General features: G+C 45.8%; 1 protein-coding gene across 1 annotated transcript in view; it reads left to right on the top strand.

The window, feature by feature from the left end:
* KCNH5 (potassium voltage-gated channel subfamily H member 5) overlaps positions 1–21,481 on the top strand; it is a 197,333-nt gene that overhangs the window by 135,629 nt on the left and 40,223 nt on the right. Inside the window, exon 9 of the mRNA XM_083517418.1 lies at positions 9,975–10,227. Within this exon, the coding sequence (XP_083373544.1) occupies positions 9,975–10,227 (253 nt within the window). The remainder of the gene's footprint in view (positions 1–9,974; positions 10,228–21,481) is intronic.

Genomic DNA, 21,481 nt, shown 5'->3' with positions numbered 1-21,481 from the left:
TGGGGATTTGAAGCTTGCTTTCTCAACAGAGGCAAAATGGTATCTCTTTTCCCCATCCCGCCATGGATTGTTTCCAGGTTATCCTCCAAGTACCACACACGTATTGATCCATTTAGTCAAAGTGCATTTACCAAAGCCTTAAAATCGTCGTATGTACTAATAACAAACTCGGCCTGTTTAGAAGGAAAATGAGGCCACTCCATAATAAAGTAGCATTCTCCCCCCCCCCCATTCGCGCAGGGGACTTCTGAGTCAAATGGATCTCTCTCTTATATAGAGAGGTGGCTTTAAAAGAGGGACAAGGTAGGCAAACAGAATACAACAATCAATTGCTACTAGTTCTGAAGGTTGTGTACTTACACCAAGATCTAGGGGTGGGTGGATCTGTCATCCTCAGTCCCCCCCCCCCGTTTCTCATTTTATCAATATATAATTCACTTTGAGAGCTGGACCATAAAGAAGGCTGATTGCCAAAGAATTGATGCTTTTGAATTATGGTGCTGGAGGAGACTCTTGAGAGTCCCGTGGACTGCAAGAAGATCAAACCTCTCCATTCTGAAGGAAATCAGCCCTGAGTGCTCACTGGAAGGACAGATTGTGAAGCTGAGGCTCCAATACTTTGGCCACCTCATGAGAAGAGACGACTCCCTGGAAAAGACCCTGATGCTGGGAAAGATGGAGGGCACAAGGAGAAGGGGACAACAGAGGACGAGATGGTTGGATAGTGTTCTCGAAGCTACCAGCATGAGTTTGACCAAACTGCGGGAGGCAGTGGAAGACAGGAGTGCCTGGCGTGCTCTGGTCCATGGGGTCACGAAGAGTCGGACACAACTAAACGACTAAACAACAACAACAATTCACTTCTCTGTGTTTCTGCAGTAATTTGCGATTATTATTGTTATTATTTCAAAACTCCCATGAAAATTCATCCTCAGTTCATTGCAAATGTCTCCTAATTAACACTTTTTACTAATGTGCACATTTCTGCAATCAGTTCCCCTTAGCATAATGCATTGTTGCCTATTATTTCCAGCAATATCCTCACCCTTTCCCCATACCTACACTTTTTTTTTGGTCTGAGAATTGTATTGCAAAATTCAAAGAAATGTGAATTGCAAAGCATGGCTGTGTTTTGATCCTCGTCTTCTTTTGGAAAGTATGATTTTGGTAGGTTCGCCTTTAAACACAAGCTGAATCGGATTTCTTCACCATCCTTTGCAGGCTCAGAGGCACCAATCCCTGGCAGTCATGAGCAGGAAAAAACTATTGTGATTCTGCTCTGCTTCTGGTTTCACATTAAGCACCTGATTATCTGCTGGGGGTAGGTGGGTTTCTGAACTAGAAAGGCTGTTGATCTGATGTGTCAGGGCTCTTACTGTTTTTGTGTGAAAGCTCTGGGGATGAGGTTTCCACCACCTTCAGAGCGGCTTATATTTTGCACATTTTCTGCATGAACAAGGTACAGTCACTGACTATGATCATTGTGCTTCAGATTTGTTACATGACAGCCTTTTTGATAGCCTCAATAACTGGTCTTTGAAAACCATGCACTCCTAGTCTTCTGGAATCGAGCAGCGAAGGAGCAAAGGCAGTAGCCGACTCGTTGTTGGTTGTTGCGATGAAATAGGATTCCACTGGGTAAAAAGAGGCGTCATGCCGCATGCTTAATTCTGTAATTTAGTAGAAAGCTAATAACACCCCGGGTTGGGGAGAGCATCTATCCAATACCCAGACATTTATGTGGTTCTTCTAGACTCATACAGTGGCGAAACAACTGCAGAGAGCAATTTAGTGGTTAAAGACAGCATCTTTCACTGGGTCAACCCCAGGGATGCTGAGAGGCGTCCTTTCGAAAACAATATCATTCACAGTTCACATTATCCACGTTATTAGCTGATAATGTATAGGACAGAAAGGCTAAAAGGAATCGAAATAGGATTTTCTGGGTTTTCTTTGAAGCAAGAGCACAGTGGTTCTGTGTCCTACTTTAAGGAGGACATCTCTCTATTTGAAAGTGCTGTCTGTTTGAAGGCATACCCAGTCCATGTCTGGTTTAAAGATAAGGAATTTAGTGAGTGGCGATTGAGGCTGTGAATCTGCACAAGGAATAGCTGGACCATAGACCGAGCAGGTCACCTGGTTACAGCCTATCCCACTAGGATGTGATGCTATTATTATTATTATTATTATTATTATTATTATTACAATTTCCATACCGCCCTTTAGCCAAAGATCATAGGGGGGTTACAATATAGAAAGAAAAACATATATATCATAGTAACAAAGCAAAACAATACCCCGCCCCCAGTTTAAAAGGCCATAGATTGTTTAATTAGCCAAAGGCCTGAGAGAAGAGATATGCAATGAAGGCACCAGGCGAGGTTCCCTGGGGAGAGAATTCCACAAGCAACGAGCCACTACAAAAAAGCCCATTTTCATGCTCCTGCTGTCTGGACCTCTCAGGGAGGAGGCGCACAAAGAAGGGCCTCAGATGATTTTTGCAGGGTCCAGGTAGGTCAGGTGTAGGCAAGCTCCGGCCCTCCAGATGTTTGGGACTACAATTCCCATCCCTGTTAGCTAGGGATGATGGGAATTGTAGTCCCAAACATCTGGAGGGCTGGAGTTTGCCTATGCCTGAGGTAGGTTCATATGGGGGGAAGCGGTGCTTGAGATCTTGTGGTCCTGAGCCCTTTAAGGCTTTATAGATCAAAACCACCACTTTGAGTTGGGACCAGCCAGTGCACTCAGGCCAGGATTGCTGTTATATGCTCAAACCATCTAACCCCTGTGAGCAGCCTGGCCGTCAGATTCTGCACAAGCTGGAGTTTCTAAACTGTCTTCAGATGCAGCCCCATATAGTAAAGGTAAAGGGACCCCTGACCATTAGGACCAGTCGTGGCCGACTCTGGGGTTGCGGTGCTCATGTTGCTTTATTGGCCGAGGAAGCTGGCGTACAGCTTCCGGGTCATGTGGCCAGCATGACTAAGCCGCTTCTGGCGAACCAGAGCAGGGCACGGAAACGCCGTTTACCTTCCCGCCGGAGTGGTACCTATTTATCTACTTGCACTTTGACGTGCTTTTGAACTGCTAGGTTGGCAGGAGCAGGGACTGAGCAATGGGAGCTCACCCCGTCGTCACGGGGATTCGAACCGCCGACCTTCTGATCAGCAAGCCCTAGGCTCAGTGGTTTAACCCACAGCGCCACCCACGTCCCTAGCCCCATAAACACATGGCAATATTCTAAGGTTAGCAGAGGTTACAAGAGCAAAGTCAACAGAAGCTAGGCTATCCCTGTCCAGATAGGGGCGTAGCTGGTCCACCAGCCAAAGCTGATGGAAGGCCCTCTGTGCCACTGAGGCCACCTGAGCCTCAAGCAACAGCAATGAACCCAGAAGCTGGATACCCGCTCCTTCAGAGGGAGTGTAACTCCATCAAGAGCAGGCAACTTCCCATCCATCCGGTCTGGGGAACCACCCACTAACAGTGCCTTGGTCTTACCTGTATTGACACTCATTCAGTCTATTACCAAGGCATGACAACGCTGCAGCACATCCAATTTGACTTGTTGTCTAAATTTGCACCCATCTGCATCTACAGTGGTGCCTCGCAAGACGAAAAGAATCCGTTCTATGATTCTCTTCGTCTAGCGGGTTTTTTCGTCTTGCGAAGCAAGCCCATTGAAGGATTAGCGGATTAGCGCTATTAGCGCTATTAGCGGCTTTTAGCGGCTTATCTGCTGATCAGATCAGCTGATAAGCGGCTTAGCGCTATTAGCGCTATTAGCGGCTTTTCGTGGCTTATCTGCTGATCGGATCAGCTGATAAGCGGCTTAGCGCTATTAGCGCTATTAGCGGCTTTTAGCGGCTTTTAGCGGCTTTTAGCGGCTTTTAGCGGCTTTTAGCGGCTTATCTGCTGATCGGATCAGCTGATAAGCGGCTTAGCGGCTTAGGAAAAGGGGGGGGGAAGGGAAAAAACCAGCAGGAACTCGCAAGACATTGTCGTCTTGCGAAGCAAGCCCATAGGAGATTCATTTTGCGAAGCACCTCCAAAACGGAAAACTCTTTCGTCTAGCGAGTTTTCCGTCTTGCGAGGCATTCGTCTTGCGGGGCACCACTGTACTTATAAATAACATATGCAAACTTGATCCGACTGTGCCTTCCTTTCACCCTCCTCCACCCCACCCCACTTCAGAAGAATCATTGTATAATGATGACAGAGTATTGGTAGGCATACCTAAAATTCACAGCATAGATGGGGAACCTGTGGTCCTTCAAATACAGTGCTATCTTGGTTCTCAAACGTAATCCGTTCTGGAAGTCCGTCCAACTTCCGAAACGTTTGAAAACCAAGACACGGCTTCCGATTGGCGCAGGCGCCCCGGAAACAATAGCCGACAACCACATTGGACATTTGGCTTCCAAAAAACGTTCGCAAACCAAGGCGTTTACTTCCGGGTTTGCGGTGCTCGGGTTCCAATTTGTTCCTCAACCAAGCCATTTGAGAAGCAAGGTTCCACTGCACTACAAGACCATAGCACCCATCATGGATGACTACTGGCCATGATTTCCTGGTACTGATGGGAGCCGGAGTCCAACAACACCCAGAAGGTTACAGATTCTCCTTCCAGGATTGGACAGTGGAAAGAACTTGGCGAAGTTGTCCCTTGCGTTGGGTCTGCACCCTCTTAGTTTGCTGGGGGGGGAGGGATGCACATAGCTCTGAACTGCTCCCCCAATGAGACAGATTTCCCCCATGCTGAAAACTAGGCAGAAGGCTAGGCTAGCATCCCACCATATGCAGAGAATTCAAAGTATTTGTGATTCCCCTGGAGTATACTGAATAACCCAGATCATCCCAGCTCAACTGTAATGTTCACTCTACTCCACTCCACGCCACTGGTTATGTGAAAGGAGGATCTGGGGTTCAGAGTCCTTGCCTTTTTAATTGAGGCTTACACTGTTTTCCACTTATCTCTCCTGCTCCCTTTTGAAAAGCCAAATCCATTTCCAAAAACGGCATTTTTTTTAAAAATCAAGCACATATCCAAGGGCTAGGCCTTTGTTCCCTTGTTCTTTAGAGGGGCCACCTCTCTTTCTCTGCGTCTTCAGCTGGAAATGGCTTAAGGCTGGCTGCGCAAATAGAACCTTTTTGGCTCATCACTTCGGTTAATTACTGGATTCTTCCTGATGGATTTAGCTGGCTTTTTTCTTCGGCGCAGTGGAGGTCTCGCCTTCCCAACTGCTGGAGAACATGATGAAAGTGCCACTATTGTATCTACAAAAAGGGACGCCGTTTGCAGTGATGACACTACTAAGATATCTGAGCGCATCAGGATTCTTCCCTGCACATTCATGTGTGTGCTCTCTCTCTCTCTCTCTCGCTCTCAACACACCAGAGCTCTTTATGGCAGCATGAAAAGGATAACAAGAGCTGTTAAAGGCCTTTCTTCAGTGATATTTTACAATATAATCCTAAATGCACTTCTCAGGGAGTAAGAGAGCAATGCATCGCCCTTTGTGCTGGGCTGGAGTTGGGCTGGGTGGAGTTGTCCCTCTGCCAGCCTTGCCAGCCTGTGTTGACAATCCCACAGACCACGGCCTGTGGAGAGATGCCAATCTCATTCCACCGTCATTGACCTCCTGTTTCCTCCTGCCAAATGGGCAGGTGGAAATACAGTCATACCTTGGGTTACAGACACTTCGGGTTGCGCGATTTTGGGTTGCGCACCGCACTGAACCTGGAAGTACAAGAACTGGTTACTCCCAGGGTTTGACACTTGCGAATGCGCAGAAGCACCAAATTGCAAACCTCGTGTGCGCACATGCAGTGCTTTCGGGTTGTGAACGCTGCGGGTTGTGAACGTGCTTCCCACATGGATCACGTTCGCAACCCGAGAGTCTACTGTAGAATCATAGAATCTTCAAGTTTGAAGAAGAAGAAGAAGAAGAAGAGTTTGGATTTGATATCCCGCCTTTCACTCCCCTTCAGGAGTCTCAAAGCGGCTAACATTCTCCTTTCCCTTCCTCCCCCACAACAAACACTCTGTGAGGTGAGTGGGGCTGAGAGACTTCACAGAAGTGTGACTGGCCCAAGGTCACCCAGCAGCTGCATGTGGAGGAGCGGAGACACGAACCCGGTTCCCCAGATTACGAGACTACCACTCTTAACCACTACACCAGTGTTTCCCAACCGGTGTTCCGTGGCACACTAGTGTGCCGCGAGACGTTGCCTGGTGTGCCGTGGGAGGGAGGCAGGCGAGTCGGGCGGCGAGAGGCGGGGCGGCGGCGGCGAGGAGAGGCCGCCCAGCGCGGGGCTCTCGCCGTCTGCCTGCCTGGCTGCCTGCGTGGCGCTGACGTCACGGGGCTGTAACGTGCCCCACATAGGCACACGCGGGGCGGCGAGCGAGCTCCCTCCCACATCCCATCGCCGCTCGCTTCAGCCGGCCTACTGGGCTGTCGCAGGCGGAAGGCCTGCGCATGCGCGAGGTTTTCGCGCCTTCGGGATTCCCTTCACGCCTTCCTCCTCCCAGGTCCTTGAGAGCGCGGGAAGCGGCAGCGCGAGACCGGCATTGAGCCTGGTAGGTATTGCGCTTGCCAAGGCAGTCATTTGGGAAATGAAAACTTGCAAAGCAAGCAACCAGTTCAATCTGAAGTATGTGTATGCTTAATATCCTGTATCTGAAACCTGTTCTGCCCCCTCCCCCACACTTGGTGCCATTTTCATCTACACATGCAGCAGAGTAAGTTGACCCAGAATAGTACCAATTCAGATGGCAGATGGGAGAATGACAGTGCTGGATGCTTTCCCATGTAGAACAGTCCCTGAAAATAAAAACCTAGCATATTTGGAAGAGGGATGCTAGCCTAACCATTACCTTCTATGCTGTTACTATTTTTTTATTTTTTTTTACATAAGTAAAAAGTGACCTTTCCCCATCTGGCATGGTGGTGTGCCTCGAGATTTTTTTCATGAAACAAGTGTGCCTTTGCCCAAAAAAGGTTGGGAAACACTGCACTACACCACACTGACTCCCCAAGGGTCTTCTATTCCAACCCCCTGCAATGCAGGAATCTTAGCTAAAGCATCCATGATAGATGGCCACCCAACCTCTGTTTATAAACCTCCAAGGAAGGAGAGTCCACAACCTTTCAAGGGAGTCCATTCCACTGTCAAACAGCTCTTACTGTCAGGAAGTTCTTCCCGATGTTTAGTCGGATTCTCCTTTCTTGTAACTTGAAGCCGTTGGTACGAGTCCAACTCTCCAGAGCAGGAGAAAACAGGCTAGTGCTGCTTTTCTGTGGCTTTCCAGGGGCAAGGAGGGCATGGGGCTGAGCTGACCCCACTGCTGTCATATAGTGGCTCTGGGCTCAATCTCTGTGCCAGAGATTCCACCATGTGTGGAAGGGGTGAAGTTTAAGTGGTGGCCCCACAGCTCAATAAAGCCCCAAGGTAGGATGGCATGGTTCTCACCCTCAGTGAGCCATGTTTGGGATCGTTCTCTAAGCCCCACTGGACTAGGTGAGGCTTACTTTATACTGGGCTGGAAGAATCCCAGAAAGAAGCTAAATAATTAGGAAAAGGCAAGGTCATAAAATCATAGAATAGGAACCACAACTAAAGAATCCCTGACAGATGGCCGTCTAACCTCTGCTTAAAAACCTCCAGTGAAGGAGAGTACATGATCCTCCAAGGGAGTCCGTTCCACTGCCAAACAGCTCTTATCCTTGTTTAAATTGTGAAATATGGATGGCGTTTGGAAGATGAGGTTTGGGCATTCTGCATGAGATTTTAAATCATGGGTCGCCAACATGGGGTACAGAGGCATCTCTGTGTTAGAATTCCTGCTCCATGATTGCAGTCATGGGATTTTTGTCTTTCACATGACAGTATATGTTTTGACTCCACTGAGTGGAAAGTGACGGAGACAGGATGTTTGTGTTACTGTGTTCCGTGAAGTGGGACTATTGTCCTTTGTTCTTTTTCTCTTAGCTGTCTGATGCTAGAGAGAGAAGGAGCCATGTTGCAGTGCTGCGTGTGTGTTTATATGAAAATAAAGTAGATTAGCCAAAATGCTGAGTTGCTGAGGTGTGTTATGCAACTGCTGAGGTGTGTTATGCAACTCCCTAAGTGTGCCGGTGTCAGTTGGCATCGGTCGCTGTGATGTTCGGGCAGAAGAAAGCTTTTGAAGCTCCTGAACGATCGACCAGCAGGGAGGGAACATGCCAGTCGGGCATGTGTCTCTGCCAGGGTCCTACTCGAGTGTATGCTGAACTCCTGACACTGTGCACCCTTAGAGGGTATATTCACTCATCCCTAGCCATGTCTCACCCCATCCTAGATGACTAATTTAAATAACCAATATCAACATGTGCAGAGCTTAACCCACCGAGAACAGCGAAAGAGAGTTCTTGATTTGCTAAAAGGTTTCTGTTTGATTAGATTTCATGTTTATAGATTCCCCGTATGAGTGGCCTTAGGGTAAAGCGATAAATCAAAGATAAACGAGCCTGTAGTCTTGTCTTCAGGAAGCCAAATGTGGGGAAGAGATTGGTGATAAGGGCGCAGTGTGAAGACATGTGAAGCTAAGTAGGTAGGTCTGGAACCAAGTCTCGCCTTCAAGTATTTCTTCTGCCGTGAATTCCACGGCGTGAATTTCATTGCCATAAAGGCAGGGTGGTGTAGCGGTTAGAGAGCTGGACTATGACCTTGAAGACCAGGGTTTGAACCCCAACTCAGCCATGAAATTCATTGGGTGCCCTTGGACAAGTCACTACCTCTCAGCCTAGTCTTCCTCACAGGGTTGTTTTGAGGATAAAACAGGGAGGGGGTGAAGTATATATGTCACATTGAGCCCCTGGGAGGAAAAGTAGGATATAAATGTAATAAACAGTATAATACTGATTATTATATTATATAATATATAATATATAATATGTATATTATATTATTAATTATTAATATAATATATAATATATAATATATAATATATAATATATAATATATAATATATAATATATAATATATAATATATAATATATAATATATAATATATAATATATAATATATAATATATAATATATAATATATAATATATAATATTGTACAGTGGTACCTCGGGTTAAGTACTTAATTCGTTCTGGAGGTCCGTACTTAACCTGAAACTGTTCTTAACCTGAAGCATCACTTTAGCTAATGGGACTTTCTCCTGCTGTCATGCCGCCGGAGCACAATTTCTGTTCTCATCCTGAAGCAAAATTCTTAACCCGAGGTACTATTTCTGGGTTAGTGGAGTCTGTAACCTGAAGCGTATGTAACCTGAAGCATATGTAACCCGAGGTACCACTGTATTATAATAATACAATAATATAAATATAATAATCATTATAAATAATAATCTTTATTCACGAGTTGGCCTGAGGCAATCTACTTCTGCCAGCCTCAGTCTCCATATATGCAATATGGATACAGTAATACGGGCCTACAGTACAGGTGTGATGTTGCTAAAATAATGTTGGCGAAACTCTGTGAATGGTATAAGGCACTATATATACCTGAAGGAGTGTCTCCACCCCCATTGTTCAACCCGGACACTGAGGTCCAGCGCTGAGGGCCTTCTGGCGGTTCCCTCCCTGTGAGAAGTGAGGTTACAGGGAACCAGGCAGAGGGCCTTCTCGGTAGTGGCACCCACCTTGTGGAACACCCTCCCGTCAGATGTCAAGGAAATAAACAGCTATTTGACTTTTAGAAGACATCTGTACGCAGTCCTGTTTAGGGAAGTTGTTAATGTTTGATGGTTTGTTTTGCTTTTAATTCTGTTGGGAGCCACCCAGAGTCGCTGGGAAACCCAGTCAGATGGGCGAGATATAAATATTATTATTATTATTATTAATCACAGACAGGGAATCTCTACCCCAAGCACAGAATATTGGCTTTTCCTTTTGCCTGTCACTGCCATGTTTCCACTCTTTTCCCAGGTCCTTTCGATTTGTCCCAAAGACATGAGAGCAGATATCTGTGTACATCTCAACCGGAAAGTTTTCAACGAGCACCCGGCCTTTCGGCTAGCTAGCGATGGCTGCTTACGGGCCCTGGCGGTGGAGTTCCAGACAATCCACTGTGCCCCCGGAGACCTCATCTACCATGCGGGGGAAAGCGTGGATGCCCTCTGCTTCGTCGTCTCGGGATCCCTGGAAGTCATACAGGACGATGAGGTGGTGGCTATTTTAGGTAAGGCGGTTTCCATTTCATCATCCCTATTCAGCGGAAGCACTTCGCCACAGTGTGGAACTCACTCCCGTGGAAGCCAACGGAGGCCGCCATCTTGGATGGCTTCAAAAGATGATTGGACAAATTCTTGAAGGGTAAGGCTATTGATGGCTGCCACAGCCAGTGCTGGATTTACATATAGGCTAAACACATAGCTGTCAACTTTACCCTTTTCTTGCGAGGAATCCTATTCGGAATAAGGGAATTTCCCTTTAAAAAAGGGGAACATTGACAGCTATGGCTAAAAAGCTATAGCTTAGGGACTCACGTTCTTGGGCGCCCCCCAAAAAAATTAAAGGAAAAAACAACTGGATGTACATTTCCAAAATATAAGATAAAAAACAAATAAAATAAAACCTACATACAGCATCGTGTGGGGGACTTGTATGAGGGGAAATTTAGAAATTAGAGTCTCAAGCCGGAGTCGATCAAACAAACAGGAAAAGTTTTATTAAGCAAAAAGAAGTGGGGTTAGAAGTTGCATACTGTCAGTTAAAGGTAAAAGTAAAGGAGACCTGGGCAGTTAAGTCCAGTCAAAGGTGACTATGGGGTTGCGGTGCTCATCTCGCTTTCAGGCCGAGGGAGCTGGCATTTGTCCACAGACAGCTTTCTGGGTCATGTGGTCAGTATGACTAAACCGCTTCTGGCACAACAGGACACTGTGACAGAAACCAGAGTGCATAGAAACGCCATTTACCTTCCTGCCGCAGCGGTACCTATTTATCTACTTGCACTGGTGTGCTTTTGAACTGCTAGGTTGGCAGGAGCTGGGACAGAGCAACGGGAGCTCACCCCGTCGCGCGGATTCGAACTGCCAACCTTCCGATCGGCAAGCCCAAGAGGCTCAGTGATTTAGACCTCAGCGCCACCTTCTGTGAATCCCCGCAAGGGGGTGAGCTCCCGTTGCTCTGCCCCAGCTTCTGTTCTGATAGTCTTGTATTTTGTGTGGCATCTGATTATCAGAGGCATACTGCGCTTGAATGTGGAGGCTCCATTTAGCCAGCATTTCTAAGAACTGTTTATCATCCCTTTGCTCCCCAAGTCTGTCCAATCCTTTTCTAAAGATATCTAAGCAAGGAGTTCCTTTGTGCACTTACAATAGCAGATTTAAAACAACAGTGTGCCTATTCAGAGCTAGGAAAAACAACAGGAACAGGGTCAGCCGGGTGTCTGGAAATTAGTTGCTGATTTCTAGTAATTTGACATAATTTTCTAGCCGTGTGAATACAAGCCGCAAAACGGTATTAGAATCAACAAAGAAAAATTAACAAAATAGGTGTTGGCTTCTTCCCTCCTCTTGCTTTAATTTAGCAGTAAAGTTAAATATGTAGTATACTTGGCTATCGTAACAGATCTCTAATGTGGTGGTAATGAAGTGTTGTCCTCCCTAGGGAACCATGTTCACAGAGTGAATCCCTCAGCTCATCAGGCTCAGATAATATTGTTCTGGAGCTTTGCCCACCAGTGTTAAACCCTTTAAGATATACACACAGATCTGTTCTTTGATATAAATATCTTGTGTATATATATATAATTTCCCTTCCAGATTCTTTATCTGTTAGGACCCCTGTTACAAACCACTTCCTGTTTTTATCTCCTTTCCCCCCATAATACTGTTTTACTGTTTGCATTTTCCTACACTATTTAGAGATTTAACATATGAATGGTTTTAAAAGGTGTGTGTGTGTGTGTGTGTGTGTGTGTGTGTGTGTTGGAAAGTCGCTTGTCTGGACAACTCTTAAACTATCATAACCAAATTTGCATGACTCCTGAGACGAGAAGATTATTGGTCAATGTTTGGCTGCGATTGGATGCCATGTCGAATCAAGATGGTGAACTGAACCTTTTAAAACTCCACTGCTTCCAAAACTGTGCTGGTTCTTTTTTGGGGAGGGCTGAGAATTCCCAAGCAACGCCCCATACAAGAGTGCAAGGGTTTTATATTTGGAAATGTTGTAAGTTGCTCTGGGAGTTTTTGATTTTCCCCATCACGATTTCACTTCTCCCTATTTCAGCATCAGTTTGATTTTCTTTTCTTTTTTTTTGTAAGTCTGCACAAAAAATTGAGTTTTCATACCTCCAAATGCATGCAATTTGTACACAATTTTGCATACTATACACGTTTGCCAGCAATTTCCCCTAATGCAATGCATTTGTGTTCACCGCTATAAGCATTTTGCAGATGCTTTTCCCCAGTATAAACACTTCTGTATGCAATTTTTGGACAACTGCATCACAAAATTCAGAAAAGTGTGAATTTCTGGGTGTTTCATTTTGTATATTAGTTTGGAAAGTGTGCATTAGATACATTAGTATAAAAATCAAAGCACATTAATTCCCACCCACCCCATTCCTACTCTTTACTCTCCCTGAAAAATGGGGGTAATTTTCACCCTGGAACTGGGAATGCCCCTGTGCTGTCAAGGCCATTACTTTACTGCTAGCTTTTTCTGCAATGTCTGCTTTTGCAGAGCAAATCTCAGGCACGGAAACAATCTCATCTCACTAGGTTCAGTGATGTTGTAAACAAAACTGGGATGATGTCTAAACAAGAATTACAGCATAAGGAGATTTGTATTTGCCCTGATAACAGCGTTTGCAGTTCCTTTCATCTGGAATCAGGAAAAGTATTTTCTTTTGTTTTGCCAATTAACCAGTTCTGATCCACTGCTTGCAAAATGGAGCTGGGCTCCCTGGCCAGTTTATTTCCCTGCTATATACAACAAGGTTTGTGGGGGATTTTTTTTTACTGTTGGGCGAATAATCCATTTTATGTCAAAATACAGAACAGAGACCTGCAGATTGATGTAGCACAAGAAGCACAGAACAGGATGCAAACTTCTAAACCTTTCCAATCCAGCACTGGGGAGCTTGCTTTTAAATTGGCACCCAGGTGGTATCTGGCACATAAAATGTCACTTACTAACAAGAAATTCATGAAGTATTAGCAGGGAAGATGCGGCAAAACAGGCATGCGTATTTGCCCTCGGTGACGGTGTTATTATAAGAGATGGGAAATACTGTGAATAAAAATCTCACATTCATTAAAATAATGTGCTCTTTGGGGGAATGGTTTCCCGCTCCAAATGACTCAGTTAACTAGAAACTAAGCCTGTGAACTGGATTCAGCTGAGTCCTGAAGCCCCAAACAAATTGGGCTGAATTGGGGGGATCTGGGCCAGGTTGAGATAGTCCTGGATTGCTATGGGTTGGGTAGCCCAGAGTGATCTGGGGCTGCTAGAGGGCAGGACATAGGAAGAAGCTAGACCCTTCAAGTGTCCCTATTTCCAGGGGGCAGTCCCAGTTTTACAGAAGCCGCCCTGGTTTCTGATTTGATCCCGGAATGTCTCATTTTTCCTTGTTGTTGTTGTTTAGATGTTTAGTCGTGTCTGACTCTTCGTGACCCCATGGACCAGAGCACGCCAGGCACTCCTGTATTCCACTGCCTCTTGCAGTTTGGTCAAACTCATGTTGGTAGCTTCGAGAACACTGTCCAACCATCTCGTCCTCTGTAGTCCCCTTCTCCTTGTGCCCTCCATCTTTCCCAACATCAGGGTCTTTTCCAGGGAGTCTTCTCTTCTCATGAGGTGGCCAAAGTATTAGAGGCTCAGCTTCAGGATCTGTCCTTCCAGTGAGCACTCAGGGCTGATTTCCTTCAGAATGGAGAGGTTGGATCTTCTTGCAGTCCATGGGACTCTCAAGAGTCTCCTCCAGCACCATAATTCAAAAGCATCCATTCTTCGTTGATCAGCCTTCTTTATGGTCCAGCTCTCACTTCCATACATCACTACTGGAAAAACCATAGCTTTAACTATGCGGGTCTTTGCTGGCAAGGTGATGTCTCATTTTTCCTTAGGACATCCCTATTTTCAGTGCAGAAATGTTGGAGGGTATGGAGTTATGCAACCTCCAAGCCAAGGAGATAAATAACTATACAGTGGTACCTTGGTTCCCGAATGGCTTAGTTGTTGAACAAATCGGCTCCTGAATGCTGCAAACCCGGAAGTAAGTGTTCCCGTTTGTGAACGTTATTCAGAAGCCGAACGTCCGATGGCAGCTTCCGCAGCTTCCAATTGAGTGCAGCCAATCGGAAGCTGCGCCTTGGTTTTTGAACAGTTCCCGGAACGGATTAAGCTCAAGAACCAAGGCAGAGGGCCGTTTCGGTGGTGGCGCCCGCCCTGTGGAATGCCCTCCCAACGGATGTCAAGGTGACGGACAACTACCTGACATTCAGAAGACATCTTAAGGCGGCCCTATTCAGGGAAGCTTTTAATGTATGATATTTTAGTGTTTTTTGGTTTCTGTGGAAGCCGCCCAGAGTGGCTGGGGAAACCCAGCCAGATAGGCAGGGTACAAATAATAAATAATAATAATAATAATAATAATAATAATAATAATAATAATAATAATAATATATACCATTGCACAATCTTTAGAAGACATCTGAAGATAGGGAATTTTTTTTTTTTTTAATGTTTAATGGTTTACTGTGTTTTATATATGTGAGAAACTGCCCAGTGGCTGGGGCAACCCAATCAGAAGGTGGGCTACAAACAATAAAATGATGGTGACGATGATGATGGAATAGGACGTCCCTATTTTCATTGGAGAAATGTTGGAAGGTATGAGAAGCAGGTATGGATGGGAAGGAGAAATTGCAAAAAGGAAGGGAGTTACCAGGCAGCTACATCTTTGTGGGAGAAGGTGGTGGGAATGCCTTTCCCACCTGATCCCTCCTTCTTCCTGCCCCCAAAGCAGCACCACACATGACTGAATTCATAGAATCATAGAATAGAATCATAGAATCATAAGAGTTGGAAGAGACCACAAGGGCCATCGAGTCCAACCCCCTGCCAAGCAGGAAACACCATCAGAGCACTCCTGACATATGGTTGTCAAGCCTCTGCTTAAAGACCTCCAAAGTAGGAGACTCCACCACACTACTTGGCAGCAAATTCCACGGTCGAACAGCTCTTACTGTCAGGAAGTTCTTCCTAATGTTTAGGTGGAATCTTCTTTCTTGTAGTTTGGATCCATTGCTCCGTGTCCGCTTCTCTGGAGCAGCAGAAAACAACCTTTCTCCCTCCTCTATATGACATCCTTTTATATATTTGAACATGGCTATCATATCACCCCTTAACCTCCTCTTCTCCAGGCTAAACATGCCCAGCTCCCTTAACCGTTCCTCATAAGGCATCGTTTCCAGGCCTTTGACCATTTTGGTTGCCCTCCTCTGGACACGTTCCAGTTTGTCAGTGTCCTTCTTGAACTGTGGTGCCCAGAACTGGACACAGTACTCCAGGTGAGGTCTGACCAGAGCAGAATACAGTGGCACTATTACTTCCCTTGATCTAGATGCTATACTCCTATTGATGCAGCCCAGAATTGCATTGGCTTTTTTAGCTGCCGCGTCACACTGTTGGCTCATGTCAAGTTTGTGGTCAACCAAGACTCCTAGATCCTTTTCACATGTACTCCAGCTGGTAAGCTGCAGGATTTGATCCTGTGCTGTGCCAAGATGCTGTTCCTTTGTTGCCAGTTTCTCTGTGAATTGATGGGGGGGATGGAGAATCCAGGGTAGGTACCCAGAACTGGACACATTGTCCCAGGTGTGGTTTGACCGAGTCGGGTTACATACGCTTCAGGTTACAGACCCTGCTAACCCAGAAATAGTGCTTCAGGTTAAGAACTTTGCTTCAGGGTGAGAACAGAAATCGTGCGGTGGCAGCAGGAGGCCCCATTAGCTAAAGTGGTGCTTCAGGTTAAGAACAGTTTCAGGTTAAGTACGGACCTCCGGAACAAATTAAGTACAGTGGTACCTCGGGTTAAGTACTTAATTCGTTCCAGAGGTCCGTTCTCAACCTGAAACTGTTCTTAACCTGAAGCACCACTTTAGCCAATGGGGCCTCCCGCTGCCACCGCATGATTTCTGTTCTCATCCTGAAGCAAAGTTCTTAACCCGAGGTACTATTTCCAGAGTCTGTAACGTGAAGCGTATGTAACCCGAGTTACCACTGTACTTCCCTTGATCTGGATACTATACTTCTGTTGACGCAGCCGAGAATAGCAGTAGCTCTCTCTTTTTGCTGCTGCTCTCTTGCATTTTGCAAACTCAGTATGCGTTCCATGCCTTGAGTTACTTAGAGGATTTGGGCCTGCCCTGAGTTCAAGGAACGCAGCTTTAATTACTGTAAGTGCCTTTCATTCTTTTTTCCCGTCGTCACGGGCAAGCCGTTCTGGGCATTAGTTACGTTTATGGTGCAACGTAGAAGCCGAGAGGAGATATAAATCTCGCTCAGAGGGAATTGAACGGGGAGAGTCTGACTAAGGCCTTTCCCTCATGTACTTTGGCAGACCATTTAGCAGAAGCAAGCTGTGATTAATCGTGCCCGTTTTCCTCCAAACAACACAGAAAAAGGTGGCATTTTCTTTTTTTTCTTTTTCTTCCCTTTTGCAAGTGTGGAAGAGAAACTATGCCAGATGAATATGCAAACGCCTTCCCTCCTGATAGCTACCATCCATGCGATGGCAGAGAAAACCGTTCTCTCTGCCTTCCATGAATCTGCCCCACATTGAGCAGTTCAAGCAGAAGGCAGGAAGAGCATGCATTAGTTCGAAAGTGGAATTTTAAGGCTTTCCAACACTGAAATTAGTCACTCTCTATCCTCGCTACATAGGGACACGGGTGGTGCTGTGGGTTAAACCACAAAGCCTAGGACTTGCTGATCAGAAGGTCGGCGGTTCAAATCCCCATGACGGGGTGAGCTCCCGTTGCTCGGTCCCTGCTCCTGCCAAGCTAGCAGTTTGAAAGCACGTCAAAGTGCAAGTAGATAAATAGGTACCACTCCAGTGGGAAGGTAAATGGCATTTCCATGTGCTGCTCTGGTTCGCCAGAAGCAGCTTAGTCATGCTGGCCACATGACCCGGAAGCTGTACGCCAGCTCCCTCGGCCAGTAAAGCGAGATGAGCGCCGCAACCCCAGAGTCGTCCGCGACTGGACCTTATGGTCAGGGGTCCCTTTACCTTTACCCTCTCTACATTACAGTAGTACCTCAGGTTACAGACTCCGCTAACCCAGAAATATTACCTCAGGTTAAGAACTTTGCTTCAGGATGAGAACAGAAATCACGCAGCAGCTGGAGGCCCCATTAGCTAAAGTGGCTCTTCAGGTTAAGAACAGATTCAGGTTAAGAACAGACCTCCAGAACGAATTAAGTTCTTGTTCTTTTTAAATAACTTTTTAAATTGAAAATTAAAACATATTATCCAGAAACATATCATCCTTATTCCCCCCCTATTTTTCCTCCCTCCCCCCACAGACCCCACCGTCCCCCACCCCCGACTTCCCTCAGTTCCAGTCTTTGATTTCTCTAAAAATGCTGTTTTCTGCATGTTACACAGTTGTATGGATCCTCAAACTATTTAGCTGATTATTATCAATAAAAAGTTTGTGAATGTTTATTCAAAACCAGCCCAGGAGTCCAGTTCGCTTTGTTGCGTCTTTGAAGTCTTTAAAGTCATCTTTAAAGTCATTCATCTTTAAAGTCACAGTTATCCTTGTCCCGTAGCTTGTATGTCAGTTTTGCCAGTTCTGCATAGTCCATCAATTTTTCTTGTCATGATTCTTTAGTCGGGGTTTCTTCAGTCTTCCATCCTTGTGCTATTAAAACTCTTGCGGCCGTTGTCGCATACATGAAGATGTTTTTCAGCTTTTTTGGCACATCTTTCCCTACAATCCCTAATAGGAATGCTTCAGGTTTTTTAACAAATGTTAAATGGAACATTTTCTTCAATTCATTGTATATCATTTCCCAAATTTTTTAATTACCTTACAATCCCACCACATGTGATAAAATTTCCCCTTCTTTTCCTTACACTTCCAACATATATTTGAACTGGTTTTGTACATTTTCCCTAACTGCACTGGTGTTGTATACCGTCTGTACATCATCTTCATGTAATTCTACTTCAATAGGGAACAAATTAAGTTCTTAACACAAGGTACCACTGTATATGCATGGTTTTTTCTTGGGATAAAGCCCTTAATAATGTTGATCCTCTCCCCCCTCCCCCCCAGTCTCATTCAGTGACATTTCCCCCCCTTATTGGCCGTGTCTTCTTGCCCCTGATGGTTTAGGGCTTCTTTTTCTTTCCTAAAAAATATGATCCCAGAGGAGGGCAACCAAAATGGTCAAAGGCCTGGAAACGATGCCTTATGAGGAACGGCTAAGGGAGCTGGGCATGTTTAGCCTGGAGAAGAGGAGGTTAAGGGGTGATATGATAGCCATGTTCAAATATATAAAAGGATGTCACATAGAGGAGGGAGAAAGGTTGTTTTCTGCTGCTCCAGAGAAGCGGACACGGAGCAATGGATCCAAACTACAAGAAAGAAGATTCCACCTAAACATTAGGAAGTACTTCCTGACAGTAAGAGCTGTTTGACAGTGGAATTTGCTGCCAAGGAGTGTGGTGGAGTCTCCTACTTTGGAGGTCTTTAAGCAGAGGCTTGACAACCATATGTCAGGAGTGCTCTGATGGTGTTTCCTGCTTGGCAGGGGGTTGGACTCAATGGCCCTTGTGGTCTCTTCCAACTCTATGATTCTATGATTCTATCCCAAGCAAGCAGGGATGCTGAAGTGAATGTGATGGCATCACAATGCTATGTAGCCAGATTTGGCCCCAGTGACACTGAGGCCCCATCTGCACTAGACATTTAAAGCACTTTAAGCAGTCATGGTGTCCCCCAAACGAATCCTAGAATTGTAGATTGGGGCAGAGGGCAGGCAGCTGTCAGGATGCTGTCAGTAGCTCCCAGCTGGTTGCCCAGGAAAGTATAAAGACAAGGAATGGTGGGAGAGAGAATTGGGGCCATTAATTGCGAAGCTGGGGGGAGGGGCCCAGATGCCAAATTGGCTAAGGGGATAACAACTTGGAGATGTGCTGCTCCTCCTCTCATCTCTCTTCTTGAAAAACTGGACTTGAGTGCGAGGCTTAACTATGTTTTTGTTTCATTTGTTTTATGGGGTAACATTGTTTGAGTTTTCTGTACCTAAAGTGGCAACTGGTTTGGCAACAAGCCCTGCAGAAATGAGCATAAGAAGTAAATAATTCACAATGAGTCCCACAGAGCTAAGTCTTCTTTAATGACAGCTAACTGATGTGCCATTAAGATTCCTTCGTCAACATTTTATTTCCCCAAGAATGCTGTATCTTCCTCGTTAAATGACTGCTGGTCTAATATCTATGGCACCAGATTTAGCTGTGAGGCAGTTTAAGTGGAACCTATGTCTTCCAGTAAAGAATCTGTGACTTTTCCTGTAAAGCAGGAATAGGGAACCTGTTCCTACCCAGATGTTGTTGGCCCACGAGTTCCATCATCCCTGACCATTGACCATGGCAGCTAGGGCTGATGAGAGTTCACATCCATTAATGTCTGGAGATCCTTATGAGGAATGGTTAAAGGAGCTGGGTATGTTTAGCCTGGGAAAGAGGAAACTGAGAAGAGACAGGATAGTCATCTTCAAATATCTAAAAGGTTGTGGTTCGAGGGGCGAAGGAGGAAGAATGAGGCCGGGGGAAGGCTGGCGCTGCAGCAAAATGCTGCTGAACACGCCCCCACCGTGGCCCCTGGTTGGATGGCCACCGAGGGGGCGTGAGCGCCAGCCAGGTGAGTGGGCAGCAGGGGGCCACGCCCCCTGCTAGCCGGAGCTCGAGCCCCGACCACAACCCCTCCCCTCCCCTTCGGGGAGGAGAGTCTTTGTCACATGGAAATTGCAGCAACCTTGTTTTTTCCTGCTCTGGAGTGTAGGACCCAAACCGGTAGCTTCAAGTTGCAAGAAAGGAGATTCCGACATCAGGAAGAGATTTCTGACAGTAAGAGCTGTTTGACAGTGGTTGGTCTCCCTTGGGAGGTTGTGGAGGTTCCTTGGGAGGTTCCTTGGAGGTTATTAAGCAGAGGTTAGATGGCCATCTGTCATGGATGCTTTAGCTGAGATTCCTGCATTGCAGGGGTTTGGACTAAATGAGCCTGGGGAACCCTTCCAACTCTGTGATTTTATGATTCCTCAAGATCTTCACCCTGATCTAATTCATATTGTCTGCACTAGCCTTTCTCAGCCTGGGTTCCTTCAGATGCTTAGAACTACAATTCAGTCAGCCAGTGGTCAGAGATGATGGGAGCAGGAATCCAACATCTGGATGGCGTCAGGTTGGGTTGTGGTGTTTGTGTCAGTCATGAAAACGGAGTACTCAAAGGGAGTATGTTGCCATAAATCATTATTTATTTATTTTTATACATACCTCATCCATCTGGCTGGGTTTCCCCAGCCACTCTGGGCAGCTTCCAACAAAAGATTAAAAATACATTAAAACATAGAACTGTATAGTTGGAAGGGCCAACTAGTCCAAGCCCATGCAATGCAGGAATCACAACTATTGTTCAGATGAAGGTGCCAAATGATTGGAAGCCGAACAATTGGTCCACCTAGCAGTCTTGCTTGTGCTGGGGTAGCCAACATGGTACCCTCCAATTCCTATCAGCCCAAGCCAACATGGCCAAAGATCAGGGATGATGGGAGCTAGAGTTCATCAACATTTGGAGGGCACTATTTTGGTCTACAATAATGCCAAGCAGCTCTTCACACTTTGAGACAGGAGCCTTTTACAGCCCTACCTGCAACCAGGTATGGACAGATCAACCTGTTCCTAGCCCATGGTTATCTCAGATGTGTTCATTCATAAATCTGTCCATCCTTTTCCTTCATTAATCTTCAGCTTGAAAACACACACACAAACAACTCCAAAATCCCCGGAGAACTTTGAATGAGGAAAACATATTGCTGTGCTTGAAAGCAGGACCAAATGCAACCTTGTATCTGCTGGACCTGGCCAACTTTGTAATATACGACAAGGCAGTTAATCACCAGCTCAGCAAGCATTTTGGGGGGGGACAGCCTGCAATAACATCAAGTAATATATGCTGCTGTCCTTGCTGTGTTCCTTTTCCTGCTACGGGAGTTTAGAACTCACTTTGCTGCACAATAAAAAAATTCCTTCCAGTAGCACCTTAAAGACCAACTAAGTTAGTTCTTGGTATGAGCTTTCGTGTACATGCACACTTCTTCAGATACACTGAAACAGAAGTTGCCAGATCCTTCTATATAGTGAGAAGGTGGGGAGGGGTATTACTCAGAAGGGTGGTGGGAATGGGAGATTG

Source organism: Podarcis liolepis (genome assembly GCF_965112155.1).
Source record: "Podarcis liolepis genome assembly, chromosome: 1".
Taxonomy (NCBI): domain Eukaryota; kingdom Metazoa; phylum Chordata; class Lepidosauria; order Squamata; family Lacertidae; genus Podarcis; species Podarcis liolepis.
This window is presented reverse-complemented; position numbering and strand designations above follow the sequence as displayed.